The following is a 17786-nucleotide window of genomic DNA, read 5'->3' as shown; positions in this document are numbered from 1 at the left end:
AATACACTGAAAATTTGGCATAAAGACTACAAAAATGAAGGTGGGGTATACTTACATTTGGTCCTTGGGTTTCCTGCAGCCATTTAAGAATGTGGGTCAAAGAGAAAGTTTTAAAATAATTAAATACAGTTTGTGTCCCAAAACACATTAACTTAAGAAAATAGTTAATTTGAACATAATTTAATGCTGAAATAGCTATTTTCTAGTTATCTCAAATAACTATTTTCTAGTTAACTCCTCTAGTTAAGGAGCTTTCAGGTTTTTCCAACATGATTTTTTTTTTTTTTAAACAGCTTTATTGATATTGCATACCATATAATTCACCCATTTTAAGTGTACAGTTTAATGTGGTCAGTATATCCACAGGGCTGTGCAATCTTCAACTTAATTTTAAAATGAAGGGTTTTTTTCATTTATATGTTGATTATAGAAAATCTAGAAAATATAGAAAAACATATTAGAGGAAAAACTACTTCATCTACAGACAACCATATTAATATTTTTGAGTAGGTCCAGTATTTTTCCTTACACACAGTTTTTAATGGATTTTCTGTTTTTAGGTTTTCTGCATATCTATGTCCTACCACAGAGTTTTGTATCCTATTTTTGCATTATATTTTTCATACATGATTGTAAACTTTTTAACAATAACCATTAAAATTTACTGGATGTCATTTACTAGGCACTATTCTAGACAGTATTAACTAGTTAATACTCTGAATAACCTAAGAGATTATTCCCATTTACCAATGAAAAATCTGAGGTAATAAAAGATTAAGTAACAGGTCCAAGGTCATACAGGGAGTAAATGGTAGAGCAATAAACATAACCAATTGCATAATATTCTAATATTATGAACCACAAATTACCCAACCATTTTTCTATTGTTAGACATTTAAGCTATTTCTAATGCTTTAATAATATAAATAAAATTATATAAATCTCTTTTTTTCTATAACTTTCTCTTTTCTTAGTATTTTATCCTTAAAATAAACTTCCAAGAATCAAAATCACTATCAAGGGATGGTAAGATTTATTAAGGCCCCTGATACATATGGTAGAAATGCTTTCTCCAAGGATTAAACTGGTTTTCACAGCCATTAGGAGTAAGAGTGCCTATTTTTTTTACGATAGCCTCACAAGTATTGGGTTTTATTTTTTTAAATCTTTGGTAATGTTTAACTTTACATTTCTCTTATTACCAGCAACATTGAACATTACTTTCTTAAAAAAAAATTTTTTTTAGCAGTTTATTTTTGAGAGAGAAAGAGAGAGAGAATGTGTGAATGGGGCAGGGACAGAGAGAGAGGGAAGAGAGAATCCCAAGCAGGCTCTGCACTGTCAGCACAGAGCCTGATGTGGGGCTCGAACTCACAGACCGTGAGATCATGACCTGAGCTGAAACCAAGAGTCGGATGCTTAACTGACTGAGCCACCCAGGTGCCCCGAACATTTCTTTATATCTGTGCATCAGTTTCGTTTCTTCTTCTGGGAATAGTCTGACGTCATCTTGAAAGTCAAGTTAAGAACTGTTCTAAACCTCAACTGATGACTTAAATGTAAATGCATTTAAAACATGAAGGTTTCCTTAATAGCAAGCATTTGACTTAATAATATTAAAATCCGGCATAAGTTTTACAAGAAAAAGTACAATTTATCTTCATTATACAGTGGAAGCACAATCCTTAACATAGGTTGTTTAAAGGCATGAAACAATTTTTTACTTCTTTTCATTTTTGCTTCTTAAATATTTTCTGAACTGACAACTAAATTTAACTGGTTTAGAAAAGCTGGTTACTATCTATCATTCCTTTGATGAATAAATCTATAAATAAGAGAAAAGATTTCTAGGTATTACAAAAGGATATAATATGGGTTTTCTAGCAACAACGAAGCCATTCGGGCTTCCTTAATCATAGGACGAGCCATAAGTGTTCGTCGTCTCCAGTAATGCTAAGGACAGAAAAGATGGCATACTTAAAGAATATATAATCACATTTGTGTTACAAACAGTATGTTAACAACTTAGGGAGTAAGGCATTATAACAAAAGTCTTACATGATCTCCTGTGCCAGCAAGATGAATGCATACAGGTTTATATTTGCTGTTCCACTCCTTAGGAACAATAAGTTGGAACCTATTTAAAATAAAACATGTAAGTAGAATTCTCTTTAGAAGGTTTTCAATACAAACTTTCAGTCTGTAAAAGTTTCATAATTAAATTATTTGGGAGAAGAGATCATTCCGAATTTTGACATTCAAATTATGATTAATTCATGTTTGCATAAAGGCAAATAAGATATTATAAATTTGCTTTGTGTTAGGATATTAAAATATTCAGTACTATAAACACAGAATTCATTGTAATCATTTTTACCTTATTCAATATCATAACTTTATATATCATAATGAAATTTTCTTATTTTGTAGAGACATCAATACATATGAGCAAGTCTTAGAAAAAACAATTCTTTACATAGCTCTGCTTTTTCTCCTTGCAGGAATAATGCTTGGTTGTACAAGTTGTTGATGTATCAGTAAAATACTTTGTGTTATCTCTTTTGTTTTTCAACTTGGAGAAAAAGCAATCCACACCAAATGCCAGAAAAAAACATAGTTTTCCCTATTTGATGTCTTCTCATTGCAGTAATTTGCTTTTCACTTAATGTCTTTTCCCTGTAGGACTTTTTCTTTAATTGTAGTAAAATATATGTAACATAAAATTTAACATTTTAACTATATTTATTGTACAGTTCAACAGCATTAAGTACATTTATATTGTTGGGGTGACGCCTAGATGGCTCAGTTAGTTAAGCCTCCTCTTTTTGGTTTTGGCTGAGGTCATGATCTCATGGCTCATGGATTCAAGCCCCGCATCAGGCTCTGCACTGTGAGCATGGAGCCTGCTTGGGATTCTCTCTATCCCTCTTTCTCTGCCCCTACCCTGCTCACTCTCTCAAAATTAATAAACTTAAAAAAATGTTTTAAAAAGTATATTTACAGTGTTGTGCAACAATCACCACCATTCATCTTCATTCTTTTTTTTTAACTTTTTAAAAAAATATTTATTGATTTTTGAGACAGAGAGAGACATAGCATGAATGGGGGAGGGACAGAGAGAGAGGGAGACACAGAATCCAAAGGAGGCTCCAGGCTCTGAGCTGTCAGCACAGAGCCCAATGTGGGACTGGAACTCACAGACTGTTTGTGAGATCATTACCTAAGCCAAAGTCGGAGGCTCAACCAACTAAGCTACCCAGACGTCCCACCACCATTCATCTTCAGAACTTTATCTTCCTAAACTGGTTTACTTGTCTTTTTAATTTCCTTAGCAGTTGATATTTTAGAATTATTATCATAGTATAATACTACACTTTGTCAACTCAAGGTTTGACTTTAGGTAGCTGCATTCTCAGACAACATAAATCTCAATTCTGAGCTTATTTTTTTTGGGCAGGGGACAATATCACTAGTTATCTATTATCAATAAATTGGTGAATAGAGAACATACGCAAGTACATTTAGGAGGATTCAGTGGTTATTTCTGTTTTGTGCTCATGGGAACTAACTCTTATTTTAATCTCATAATCAAAACTGCCAATGTTAACAGTTCAATGCTTCATTGTGCATTCTCAGAACTGTCCTGCTTATTGATATTTTGATGATTTGTGGTAAATAATAACATTTTAAAATGTTTTCTGTGGAATATTGGACATCTCTGCTATTATTTTTTTCCTTCTGTCCAATAGCATTGTATGTAGAGACTTCATTATTGAAGAATATTAAATTAATAGGAATCTTGGGCATCTGGGTGGCTCAGTCAGTTAAGCATCCAACTTCAACTCAGGTCATGATCTCACGGTTCGTGGGTTCGAGACCCACATCGGGCTCTGTGCTGACAGCCAGCTCAGAGCCTGGAGCCTGTTTTCAGATTCTGTGTCTCCCTCTCTCTCTGACCCTTCCCTGCTCATGCTGTCTCTATCTCTCTCTCAGAAATAAATAAAACATTAAAAAATGTTTTAAATAATTTAATAGGAATCTTTTATTACAGTATTAACTGACCACTCATCTAATAGAGGCCCATTAATTAGTCTGTCTGCTCATATTACAGCATCTTCTCATGGAATATTTTCCAGTGCCCTGTGATGAATGAGTAGAGTGCATGTGAGCCACTCTGCTACAGCTGATTGGGCCTCAGGTAGGACAAATTAGGGCAATAAGATTTGTTCTTTTAGTAGTCTGGAATTAGGACAGACTCTAGATTATGTTGAGCTTTGGGCACAGAGGCTCTGTGGAGCTGTGGTAGCTATTTTTTGTCAGCTGCATGAGAAGCAGAGAAAGATAAACTACCCACAGAGAAATGGCATGGGTGATAAAGCACAGATAAGAGACCAGGAAGCATGCAGGAGTTAGGGGAAGTATCTATATAGATCTTAATGGCTTCCCATTTTCAGCTTCCAAAATCTTTTTAAATATTGAGATAATTGACATACATTATTAGTTTCAGGTATATAATTTAATGATTTGATATATGTATGTATTGTGAAATGATCATTACAGTAAGTTTAGTTAACATCCATTACCACATGTAACTACAAAATCCTCTTTTTCTTGTGATGAGAACTTTTAAGATTTACTCTCTTAGCAATTTCCAAATATACAATACAGTATTAACTATAGCCACCATGCTGTATAGTATATCCTCAAGACTTCTTTTATAACAGAAAGTTTGTACCTTTTGACCGCTTTCACCCAATTCGCCCAGCCCCCACCCCCAACTCTGACACCTACTAGTCTGTTCTTTGTATCTCTGAGTTCAAAGCTGTTGTTGTCATTGTCTTAGATTCCACATATAAGTGAGATCATATGGTATCTGCCTTTGACTTATTTCACTTAGCATAATGTTCTCAAGATCCATGTAGTTGCAAATGGGAGAATTTCCTTTTTTGTTGTTGATTATTTAATTTACTTTGAGAGAGAATCCCAAGCAGGCTCTACAGTGTCAGTGCAGAGCCCGGCATGGGACTCAATCCCACCAACCACAAGACCATGACCTGAGCCAAGCCCATGACCTGAGACACACAACCACTCAACCAGGTGCCCCTGGAGAATTTCCTTCTTTTTTATGTCTGAATAATAGAGCACTCTCTTTATATGCACCACTTCCCTATCCTTTCATCCACTGATGGACATTTGGGTTGTTTTCCATGTTTTGGCTATTGTAAATAATGCTGCAATGAACACAGGCATGCAGATATTTTCTCAAATCAATGTTCTTGTTTCTTTCAAATATATACCCAGAAGTGGAATTGCTGGATCATATGGTAGTTCTGTTTTTAATTTTTTTTAATGTTTATTTGTTTCTTTGAGAGAGAGACAGAGTGCAAGCCATGGAGGGGCAGAGAGAGAGGGAGACACAGAATCCAAAGTAGGTTCCAGGCTCTGAGCTGTCAGCATAGAGCCCAATGTGGGGCTCGAACTCATGAATTGTGAGATTATGACCTGAGCCAATGTCGGATGCTCAACTGACTGAGCCACTCAGGTGCCCTTCTCTGTGTATTTTAAAAGAATGTGTATTCAGATGCTGTTGGATACAATATTTTCTGAGTATCTAGGTTACGTCAACTTGATCTAATGGGTAGTTCGAGTCCAATGTTTTCTTACTGATTTTCTGTCTGAATTATCTATCCATTGTTGCAAATCAGGCATTAAAGATCCCTACTATTATTCTATTGCTGTCTTCAAATTTGTTAATTTTTTAATTATATATTTAGCTCCTATATTGGGTTTATAAATATATACAAATACAAATGTTACATCCTATTGTTAGACTGATCCCTTTATCATTATATAATGACCTTCCTTGCCCCTTATCCAATATTTTAAAAAATTTTTGTTTAATGTTTGTTTATTCTTGAGAGAGAGAGAGAGAGAAAGAGAGAATAAATAGGGGAGGGAAAAAGGGAGAGAGGGAGAGAGAGAGAATCTGAAGCAGACTCTAGGCTCTGAGCTGTCAGCACAGAGCTGGATGTGAACCCTCGAGTCATGAGATCATGACCTGAGCCGAAGTCGGACGCTTAACCAATTGAGCCACCTAGGCGCCCCGCCAATACTTGTTTTTAATGTTTATCTATTTTTGAGAAAGAGGGAGGGAGGAGCAAAGAGAGGGGGAGACAGAGGATCTAAAGCAGGCTCTGTGCTAACAGTAGACAGCTCCATGCAGGGTTTGAACTAATGAACCATGAGATCATGACTTGAACCAGAAACAGATGCTGAGTCACCCAGGTGCCCCTCCAATCTTTGTCTTTTTTGTATGATACACTGTAGCTACTTCCTCTTTCTTTTGACTTTTATTTGCACGGAATACTTTTTCCATCCCTTCACTTTTCAGTCTGAGTATGTACTTCATCTGAAGTAAATCTTTTTCTTAAACAGTTTTCTTTTGAAGATTATTTATTTAAGTAATCTTTACACTCAATGTGGAGATTGAACTGACAACCCCCAGATCAAGAGTTGCATGCTCTTCTGACTGAGCCAGCCAAGTGCTCAGGAAGTGAGTCTTCTATATAGTGGAGTCCTGTTGGTTTTTTAAAAATACATTCAGCCAGTCTAAATCTTTTGATTAGAGAATTCAGTTGGTTTATGTTTAAAGTGATTATGGACAGTTATAAATTTACTATTGCCATTTTGTTTATTGTTTTCTGGCTGTTTTGTAAATCTTTTTATTATTTTATTATTCTTTTGTTCCTTTTTTTGTCTCTTTGTGATTTCATGATTTTCTGTAGTGGTATGCTTAGATTTCTTTCTCTTTGCCTTTTGTTTACCTAAGAGGTTTTAGCTTTGTGCTTCCATGAAACTTATATAAATCATCTTTTTTACAACAGTCTCTTTTAAGTTGATAAGTTTGAATGCACACTAAAACTCTGTATTTTTATTCTGCCCTACCCCACATTTAATGGGAGCAATGCTAAATAATTATTGCAATTAATGCTAAACAATTAAAAATTATAATGTCATTGATATTATAATTGTAAGTAAAAAATAACTTACTACTTTAAGCTTTCTGAATAAAAATTCTTACCTTGCAATAACAGATTCAATTGGCATTATATCAGGCACATAATGGGCCATGGGGGAAACAAAGTGTCCATCTAGGATCTTACAGTCTGACTGCTCTTCAATCTAAAAGAAAAGCAAAACCAAAATGTACACATACATATAGACTAAGATACCTTGGTCTATCATGCATACTTTCATATAAAAATGTTCTATTCAATTAAACATTTTTTCACTGACTATTATGTATTTTGCCCAGTCAGCTTTCTGAAGGCATGAGTCCTCACACACATTTCTTTTCCTTTTACAATCTTCACTACAGGCTAGTTGGAAAAGTGAACTATAAATAAACATTTGTGTAAAAGCATGAAATAAGTCAATAAAATGCTTTTTGGAAGATTTCAAAAATATAAAAATAAACTAAGTATAATTTACAAAGAGACTGTAATAATAATTTACTGAAATCAAATAAGGGTTGACTTGATGTTTAAGCAATATGAGTCATGTAAACATTAAATTAGGAGAAATGTATATTTACATATATAGCAAAGGCATTTATTAGTGCTTGATACCTAAATTTTCCCCTCCTCAAAGTTATTTTTTTAAATAAAAAATCTTTATCAGATCAATAGTCAAATTAGCAGTAAAACACCACATATCTTCATTAAAATTGGAAATAAACAAGAAACTTTTATCTGTGGACACTATGTATAACCACCTTATTTTAAAACAAAAATTCTAGCCAGTAGTGTGAATATCTTATTAAATAATTCACATTTTTTTGCATATTACTTAAAATACTATTTTATCATGAAGTTTTAATAAATAATAACAAATTATTTTCAATCCTTTAATAGGTTTTATTAATCTTTTTTCCCCACTCTTTTAAAAGTTTTTTTGGTTTTTCGTTTCAAGTTTTTATTTAAATTCTAGCTAGTTAACATACAGTGTAATATTAGTTTCAGTAGAAACAAGGGGTATAATTTAGAGGCTCATCACTTAACATACAACACCCAGTGCACATCAAAGCAAGTGCCCTCCTTAATACCCATCACCTGTTTAACCCATCCCTTCATCTGCCTCCCCTCCAGTAACCATCAATTTGTTCTCTATAGTTAAGAGTCTGTTTCTTGGTTTACCTCCCTCTCTCTTTTTTCCCCCTCTGGTTTGTTTGTTTCTCAAATTCCAAATATGAGTGAAATCATACGGTATTTTTCTTTCTCTGACTAACTTATTTGGCTGAGCATAATAACCTCTTGCTCTATTCATGTCACTGCAAATGGCAAGATGTCATTCTTTTTTATGGTTGAGTTATATTCCATCACTCACACACACACACACACACACACACACACACACACACACACACACACCACATCTTCTTCATCCATTCATCAGTTTATGGACACTTAGGCTATGACCATAATTTGGCTATTGTAGATAATGTTTATTAGCCTTTTATTTATACCAATGTCATGCTGTTTTGATCATGCCGCAGCTTTATAATACCTATTGATAAATGACTGAAGTAGGTTTTACTTATAACTCTTCTCTCTTTAGGTGTTCCTGATCTGATCTTACTTTCATGATTCTTCCCAAAATAATTTCAGGATCCTTTTATAGACTTTAGTTCTAAATTGAATATTTTAATTAGGATTGCACTGAATTTTTTTCAAAATGGTAAGGAGACCTAATGTGTATAAAATGAATTTATATGATTTATAATAATAAATTATTTGATAAAGAAGGCAGCTCAGATTACTGTGAAAGGAAGTAATAATTCCACAAATAGTGTTGGGACCAATGGCAACTTTGTAAGAAAAAACAGCAATTTAGTACCATAAGTAATACAGATTTAAAAATCAAACAAGCTACAACTCAACAATAAAAAGATGAATAACCCAGTTAAAAATAGGCAATGATTTCATAGATATTTCACTAAAGAAGATATATAAATGGCCATTAAGGACATGAAAAGATCCTCAACACCATAGTCATAAGGGAAAGGTATATCAAAAACCACAATAAAATGCTTCACACCCACTAGGATGGCTATTTAATACAAATATTAGTGAGTGAAAATGTGGACAAATTGGAACTATTATACACTGCTGATGGGAAAAATAAAATAGTGCACTTTGGAAAACAATTCTTAGTTTGTCAAAAAGTTAAACACAGAATTACCATACGACCCATAAATTCCACTCCTAGGTTAATATTTCAAAAATTCAGAAAAAATATAGCCACAAAAACACCTGAACATGAATGTTCACAGCATTATTATTGATGATAGTCCAAAAGCAGGAACAAGCCATATGTCCATTAGCTGATAAACGGATAAACAAAATATCACATATCTATACAATGGAATATTATTTAGCAATAAAAAATAGAAAGGTACTGTTACATAACACAGATGAACTTTGAAAATGTGCTAAGTAAAATAAGCCAGACACAAAGATCTCATATTATATGATTCCATTTATATGAAATGTCTAGAATAGGTGCATAGAGATAGCAAATTAGTGACTGCTAGCAGGTGGGAGGCTGTGGAAGTGGGAAGTATGAGTACATGGTTTCTTTTTGAGGAGATAAAAATGTTCTGGACTTAAATAATGATAGTGTTGATGACTGCACATTTTGGGAAGAATAATAAAAAATAACAACACTGAATTGCACACCTTAAAATGGGTGAATTTTATTTCAGGTGAATTTTACCTCAATTTTTAAAAACCAAGAGAGACAGTGATGGGGACAATCGGGAGAGAGGAAGAATGCATCCCCAAATCTTAACAGTAATTCTTCCTTGGGAGAGAAATAGAGTTAAGTGGTGGAAAGTGGCAGAAAGTTAGATTTTTTGATGGCAGAAAGTTCTTGATTTTTTACTTGGTATGCTTTTAATTTATTTTATTTTCAGCCTATGCTTTTTAATAGAAAAAAAAAAAACCCCAGGGAAATAGTAATATTTAGCAAAATTTGAGGGAGAAATGTCCTAAATCCAGAAGCTATAGAAAGAACAGCAATGTAGTATGGATGAGGGATTTCCAATTTATAAAATTTTATTTTTAGCAGTGGAACTGTTTTGAAAAATAAAATCCTCTAAGGATACTCAATACAGAATAAGAGATGAAAACAGTTACTTTGGTTGAAGGGCAATGAGAGATGTTTACATTTGTACCCCTTCTCCAACAATACTTTAATTATCCAATTGTGTAATCCTAGAACTGTTTTACAGAAAAACATATGGTTGCTAAAAAACAACACTATTTCAAATATATTTTCTAATCTTCTCTAATGTTACTGCATTTTCTTTCTACTATTCTCTCATCAGTTAACTATATCCCATAACATTTCCCTGATGTTACTTAATAGGTGTTTTGGTAACAGCTTCTCATGTGCTGAGTCTCCAACTAGAATATTCCCTGTATTATTCATAATTCTTCCAAAATATTTTAACCCTTCTTATCCTAAAGATACAAAATGAGGCTCAAAAAGATCAAGCCTTAAATATTTTCTATTTAGGCATGTACTAAATATATGCTCATGAAATGTATATGTGAATAAAATTATTATAAGCATCCTGTTAGAATATAATATTTGTTTTATTTTATTATTTTTTAAATGTTTTTATTTATTTCTGGGGGGGAGAGAGAGAGAGAGCGAGCGCACGCGCATGAGCAGGGGAGGGTCAGAGAGAGAGGGAGTCACAGACTCTGAAACAGGCTCCAGGCTCTGAGCTGGCAGTCAGCACAGAGCCCGACGCGGGGCTCGAACCCACGAACCGCGAGATCATGACCTAAGTGAAAGTCGGACGCTTAACCGACCTAGCCACCCAGGTGCCCCTATAGTATTTGTTTTAATCATATTAAATGAAAAATCTATACTGTACTGATGTTTTAGTCTTTACTGTTGTTATACTCCAATATTCAACCTATTTTTTTAAAGCTTTATGTTTTTATTATTATTATTTGTTTAAGATTTTATTTTTAAGTAATCTGTACAGCCAACATGGGTCTTTTTTTTTTTTATGTTTTATATTTCTAGGAGAGAGAGAGACAGCGTGAGCAGGGGAGGGTCAGAGAGAGAGGGAGTCACAGACTGAAACAGGCTTCAGGCTCTGAGCTGGCAGTCAGCACAGAGCCCGACACGGGGCTTGAACCCACGAACTGTGAGAGCATGACCTAGGCGAAAGTCGGATGCTTAACCGACTAAGCCACCCAGGCGCCCCAGGCAACATGGGTCTTGAACTCACTCAACCAGCTGAGCCAGCCAGACACCCCTCAACCTATTCTTGACATATATTTATGCTAAACCAGAATTTCTGTAATTGCATTTCTTTCATTTGAATACCTTATCAATGTGTACTGGGTAATCACTTGAAACCAGATTCTGACATCTTTCTCGATTTCCAATCATCTTTCTGAATTCGAAGAGCCTATTACGATAAGGGGAAAAAAAGGATGAAAATACAATATGTCCATTATATTGAGAGTGATATATAATGCTGAAAAATGTGCAAGTCCAGTTCATAAGCTATGTTAAAATTTAACTTGAATCATTAGAGAAAAAGATGAAGCGACTGGTTTTTATTCAAGCTGGACATTTTATCTCATAAAACATTTGAGAAATATCATTGTTCAGAGAGCAATTAACATATGCAATACTCAAAATAGTCAAAATTAAAGGCATAAATCCCGAAAATTCATTTTCTTAAGTTCAGATATTTCTATGAGCTACAGTATATCCCAGCTGTATAGTTATTACAAATTCAAGTTATGTGAGGAAGCTCCATCCCTGGAAACTATAAGCAACTTAAAAATAATTAAAGTTAAAAATCAACTTTGTGCTTGAGAGCCCTTTATTTTTTTATTTTAAAATTACTTTTAAAATAATTTATGATTATATGGGATAACACTTAAGAGAAATAATTAAAAAGACAGAAGAGAAAAGGAAGTAATTTAATATTTTATATATTTTAATGCTTAATTTGCCAATCACCTTATATTCATAGCAAAGGATTTTATCACTGAAAAAAAATTAAAAAATTTTTTACTAAAACAAATTTAGAATAAGCATTCAGAAAAAAAATGCTTACCTTTTGAGATCCTCTGGCCTCCCCCATCCTCTGATAAAAAGTTTTGTGAGGAGAAGTCTCCGGTATAAAATATCTAACTTGCTCACACCCATTAGTAGCAAACAAACATCTATGAAACAAAATTTTAAATAACTTTAAAATATTTTATTTTAGGCATCAGGTCAATTTCCTAACCATCTATTTAAATATCAGATAAAACTTACAGATTGATCTACTCTCTTTGCAACTTTCAAATATACTACCCATCTATCTATCTATATTTATTTTACTTTATATAGAGAGAGTACACGTGAGTGGGGGAAGAGCAGAGGGGGGAGGAGAATGGGGGGAGAGAGACAGGGAGAGAGGGGGGAGGGAGGGAGAGAGAGAGGGAGGGAGGGAAGGAGAAAGGGAGAGGAAGAGATTGAGAATCTTAAGCAGGCTCCATGTTCAGCATAGAGCCTGTCTCTGTGCTCCATCCCATGACTCTGGGATCATGACCTGAGCTAAATNATGAGCAAGGGAAGGGCAGAGGGAGGGAGAGAGAGAATCTCAAGCAGGCTCCCTGCTGTCAGCACAGAGCCTGATGTGGGGTTCAAACTCAGGAACCTGTGAGATCATGACCTTAGTCCAAACCAAGAATCAGATGCCTAAGAAACTGAGCCAGCAAGTGCCGATACAAATATATTTTTAACTATAGTTACCATAATGTACATTACATCTCCAGAACTATTTATCTTACAGATCTTAAAAGTACTAATTCCAAGAGAAAAAAATGCATAACTATGTTTGGTGATGGATGTTAAACTTATTGCAATAATCATTTCACAATATATATACACATCAAGTCATTATGCTGTAAGTTTTAAATTAATACAATGTTATATATTAATTATATATCAACAAAACTGGAGAAAAAAATTAAGATTGAGATTAAACTATGTACCTTAAATTGATTCTCTTGGATATAAGATATGAAATATAGAAAAAAAGGAACTGGGATGAAAGTAGAGAAGATAATCTGTGTATTCGTTTAGGGCAAGGTCTTCCCATCCTGAGCACAGCAACTAACACTCAATATTTATTGGATAACAATAGCTGTGGCTATTACTTATGTAGTACTGTACAATCTACCAGGCATCATTCTGTAAAAATACAAACACATATACACACACATTCTTGTTTAAACCTCTCAACAACTTTATGAAGAAGGGTCTATTATCCCAACTGAGGCATGGAGAAAATAGGCGATTTATCTAAGATCACACAACTAGTGGTAGGTAGAGCTACAATTGAATCCCAGGCACATGGCAAGATCTAAGTACTATTCTACATTGCCTGTCTACTACATTACAGTTCATGAAAAGTAACAAACTTTGTACCACTTATTTATCATTCCCCAAATATTTCTAAAGTGTTTTTTGCTTTTTATTTTAAAATATCTGCCTCTGTCTTTTCAAATGGAATGGTGTAGTTTTGATTTGTGGGCAAAACCTGATTCATTTTCAGAGTTTATTCTACTTAGAAAAATGGAAAATAGAAATGTGCATTTCCATCATTGAGCTTCAGTAAGTACTTATCTATTATTTTGAAGTTTCAATGGAACCACCACTTATGTTTTATGCTTTTGCTCTTTGTTGTTACAAAACACAAGTTTAACTTAATGTTCCTCTTTGTTTATATAAGTATACAATCTAACCTACCATTTACTGGGCTGATACTTTACTTTACAATTGGCCCAGTGAAACCAAATCATTCTTATTGTCTCTCATAATTCTCAGGACCAAGAACAAACATTTACTAGATAATGTACTTGTTAAAGAATACAATCTAAAGACAGAGTATGGCATTTAGTATTTTTTAATACCATTCAACTCTCTTTTTGCCTATTTTCTGGTGTTAATCAATTTTTATTCTTTATTAAAAATTAAAAAAAAAACTATCCACTTCTGAGAGAGAGGGAGAGAGACACAGAATCTGAAGCAGGCTTTAGGCTCTGAGCTGTCAGCACAAAACCTGACACGGGGCTCAAACTGTCCTGTGAGATCTCACAATTTCAGATCTCACGAGCTGTGAAATCATAACCTGAGCTGAAGTCTGATGCTTAACTGACTGAGCCACCCAGGCACCCCAATCAGTTTTTGTTCTTGATAAAATTTGGTTTTAGCATAATAATGTTAGGGAAAAGAAACCATAGTCCATATCCAGCTTTGTTTATTATATTACTTGTATCTACCACTATAAATAAATAAACTGGCATTCTGGTTACCAGACTCCAGTAAATTATCATCATTTAGTTTCCCAAAGCTAAACCATTCTAGGATGACCTAACAGAAATGCAAGTTTCTGAACTTTTTTAAATAAATTTTTTTAATGTTTTATTTATTTCTGAGAGAGAGAGAATGAGTGAGCAGGGGAGGGTCAGAGAGAGAGAGAGGGAGATACAGAATCTGAAGCAGGCTCCAGGCTCTGAGCTGGCTGTCAGCAAAGAGCCCGACGTGGGGCTCGAACCCACAAACCGTGAGATCACGACCTGAGCTGAAGTCGGATGCTTAACCAACTGAGCCACCCAGGCGCCCCTCAAGTTTCTGAACTTTTAAGAATATTACTTTTTTTTTCATTTAAGCAACAAGTATTAAGTGCTTACTATATGCTGAACATTATTTTAGGCTCTGTGCTAGAAGATGATCAAGGCACATTCTTCTTCTCACAGATCTTGTATTTTCATGGAAGAAAACAATGAAATTGTTTTTCCTTTTTAAAAAAACCAAAGAATAGATGATGACAACACTATAATGATAATATAACAAGAGAGTGTGATAAAGAAGACTCTTTTTAGTGTCAAAAAAGTCCCACTTAACCAAAGAGGTAACATTTAAGCCTAGACCTACATAAGAAGCAACAGCACCCAAGATTTTAAACTGCAGATCGCATTAAAATCATATATTTTCTGAAGTCTACTCACGGACAATGTTCCAATAAAATGTGCAAAAATTATCTAGTTGGTGGATAAAGCACAGGCGCAGATAATTTATGTAAGAGGAAAGGCAAGAGAAAATAATCACCTGCTCTCTTCTTTATTTGCTATTTTAAAGATACTCACTCTAACTTACTTGTTTAAGTAGGCTTCATGCCCATCATTGAGCCCAATGTGGGGCTTGAGCTCATGACCCAAGATTGAGAACTGAGCTGAGATCAAGAGTTGGACATGTAACTGAGTGAGGCACCTAGGCACTCGCTCTCCATAAGGTTTTAAAATTCAAATTCCTTCTCTATTAGAATGAGATACAGTAAACAGTGGAAGAATAATCTTGTTCCCATTACTTCCTTCTACTTTTCAGAGATACTCAGTGCTAACAGTCTGTAATCTGTTTTCCTTGATATTATTTACTTACCTACACAAACTCTAAACAAACTTAGGAGGGGCACCTAGGTGGCTCAGTCATTTAAGCGTCCAACTTCACTCAGGTCATTGTCTCACATGTGGTGAGTCTGAGCCACGCAAAGGACTCTGTGCTGACAGCTCAGAGCCTAGACTCTGCTTCAGATTTTTTTGGAGTTATTTTGATAAATATTTTGATAGTCTCTCTACAAATTTTTTCAGAAGTAAATTGATACTTTCTTTTCCTCTTGATAACTTTCTCAGTGAGGATAAGTAGTTCATTATCCTATTGATCAAAGAACAGAACTCAAAGCATGTATTTTCTCTTCAACAAATGCCATCGCATAATTTAAATATCTGAAGAACTCACTAAGGCCTTTAAATAGAATAATTTTTTTAATGTTCAAATTTATTTATTTTGAGAGAAAATGAGTGAGCACAAGCAGAGTACGGACAGAGAGAGAATTCCAAGGAAGCTCTGCACTGTCAATGCAGAGCCCAGTGCGGGACTGGGACTGGACCTCAGTAGGTCATGACCTCCGCCTGAGCCACCCACGTGCTACTTTAAATAGAATAATATGAAGAGCAAGTCTCTTTAATTGGTTTCTCCCATCTTCACACTTTCCTCATCTTGAGGATTAGTTGCAGACAACCCAGCCTACCTGGGTTTTCTGCTTTCAGGTTTCATCTAGCTTCCATCAAAATGTCAGTTGGGCTCTGTTCTCTTCTGGAAGCTTGAATGGAGAAGAACCTGCTTCCAAGCTCACTCAGGTCATTAGCAGAATTCATTTGTTTGCAGCTATAGGCCTGAGAGTTTCAATATTTTGCTGTTTGTTAGCCAGAGTCCAACCTCAGCTCCAAGGGGCTCTCTATGGTTCCCTACCACATGTCTGTCTTCATAGGAGTTCACAAAAGGGCAGCTTACTTCTTGAAGGCCAACAGAAGAGTAAGACTGCTAGCAAGATGGAATCTAATATAACTTAATGTAACCATAGGAATGGCATTCCATCAACTTTGCCATGTAACATAACATCATTTATCATTTAATAGGCCATTTATTTTCTCTATAGTAGTGGAAAAGGATGGGGTTGATGTCTTCCTCTGTAGCATTCATGGCATCAACAGCAATTAGCAGATTCCCCGTTAGTATTAAAAAAAAAAAAAAGGCGGGGGGCAGGGCACCTGGGTGACTCGGTTGAGCGTCTCACTTCAGCTGAGGTCATGAGCTAGTGGTTAATGAGCTCGAGCCCCACCCCACGCAGGGCTGACTGTTTGGATCCTCTGTCTTCCTCTCTCTGTCTCTCCCCTTCTTCCATATGCTATCTCTCTCCAAACTAAATAGATATTTTTTTTAAAGCAAAATTCCAACTCTCATATTTTACAATACGAAGGACTAAATTGCTCATTAGACATCTCATTTTTCTATACAGTATTCTCCTAAGTTGGTAAACAAAGACAAATATACAAAAGTAAAGTTCAAGGGAACAGGAAAAGACCTGAGAACAATGAACTCTTCAAATATTTTCTAAAGTACAATGTTTATTATATGTCTAAGTTGTTTAGTCATTTCTAATGTTCAACCCTATACCAGAAAAGCTTTCCAAATCACTTTAATTCCATATGATATAGGCCTTGACAGTCAGCACTCCAAATCTAGAGCCAGCATACTCCTTGCCTCCTTGCTATATCTACCTGCCAGTAAGCCACTGTCCAATAAGCTACAGACAGCAAATCAAGAGCACACAAAGCATGCTATAGGCTTGGTTATGGAGTTTAGGATTACATAGAACCTCTTAAATCCCATTTCAGTTCCAAGAACAATATTAATTTCTGGGACATTCTAAACACGTAAGTCTTCTAAACAGGGCTAACTGGTATCCAATGCCATGAACAGAGAATAATCCAAGTCCAGGGTAGAGATAACTCCAATTCACCAAAAGGAAGCATCATCTAGAGGCACATCAGATACTTAAAGACACTATGTCAGGCTAGATTGACACGAGTGAGCTTCTGCAGAGATAGGACCCATTTTTTAAGTATGTATAAAGCCAAACTGATACAATTGTCATCTATAGTTTTATAAAGCCGATGCAAAAGGAAACATCAAAGTACTTCTACAAAAACAAACTTTTACAAAAGTAGTTCTACTACAGTGCCAAGGAATGAAAAGTCTTCCCTAGAAATGAGTGCTATTGCTAAAGTGGCATTCAGTGTCTATATACCAAACAGTAGTTTTATCTTCTATCAGTCTAAAACTTAACCACTTACACAATG

At 34.9% G+C, this 17786-nt stretch overlaps 1 protein-coding gene across 13 annotated transcripts in view; it reads right to left on the bottom strand.

The window, feature by feature from the left end:
- ABHD18 (abhydrolase domain containing 18) overlaps positions 1–17786 on the bottom strand; it is a 36673-nt gene that overhangs the window by 16618 nt on the left and 2269 nt on the right. For 4 of the 13 annotated variants that reach the window (XM_077765539.1, XM_077765358.1, XM_077765300.1 and 1 more), the window contains exons 2-6: positions 12152–12260; positions 11407–11491; positions 7082–7182; positions 2059–2137; positions 56–73 (exon numbers count right to left, since the gene is read on the bottom strand). In XM_077765539.1, coding sequence (XP_077621665.1) covers positions 56–73; positions 2059–2137; positions 7082–7182; positions 11407–11491; positions 12152–12243 — 375 coding nt within the window. In that variant the 5' untranslated portion in view covers positions 12244–12260. Of the gene's footprint in view, positions 1–55; positions 1510–1868; positions 1954–2058; positions 2138–7081; positions 7183–11406; positions 11492–12151; positions 12261–17786 lie in introns of those variants that run through there. The other 9 variants (XM_077765727.1, XM_077765773.1, XM_077765661.1 and 6 more) reach the window with 6 other exon arrangements.

Source organism: Crocuta crocuta, unplaced genomic scaffold (assembly GCF_008692635.1).
Source record: "Crocuta crocuta isolate KB4526 unplaced genomic scaffold, BGI_CrCroc_1.0 scaffold120, whole genome shotgun sequence".
In the NCBI taxonomy this organism is placed as follows: Eukaryota; Metazoa; Chordata; class Mammalia; order Carnivora; family Hyaenidae; genus Crocuta; species Crocuta crocuta.
This window is presented reverse-complemented; position numbering and strand designations above follow the sequence as displayed.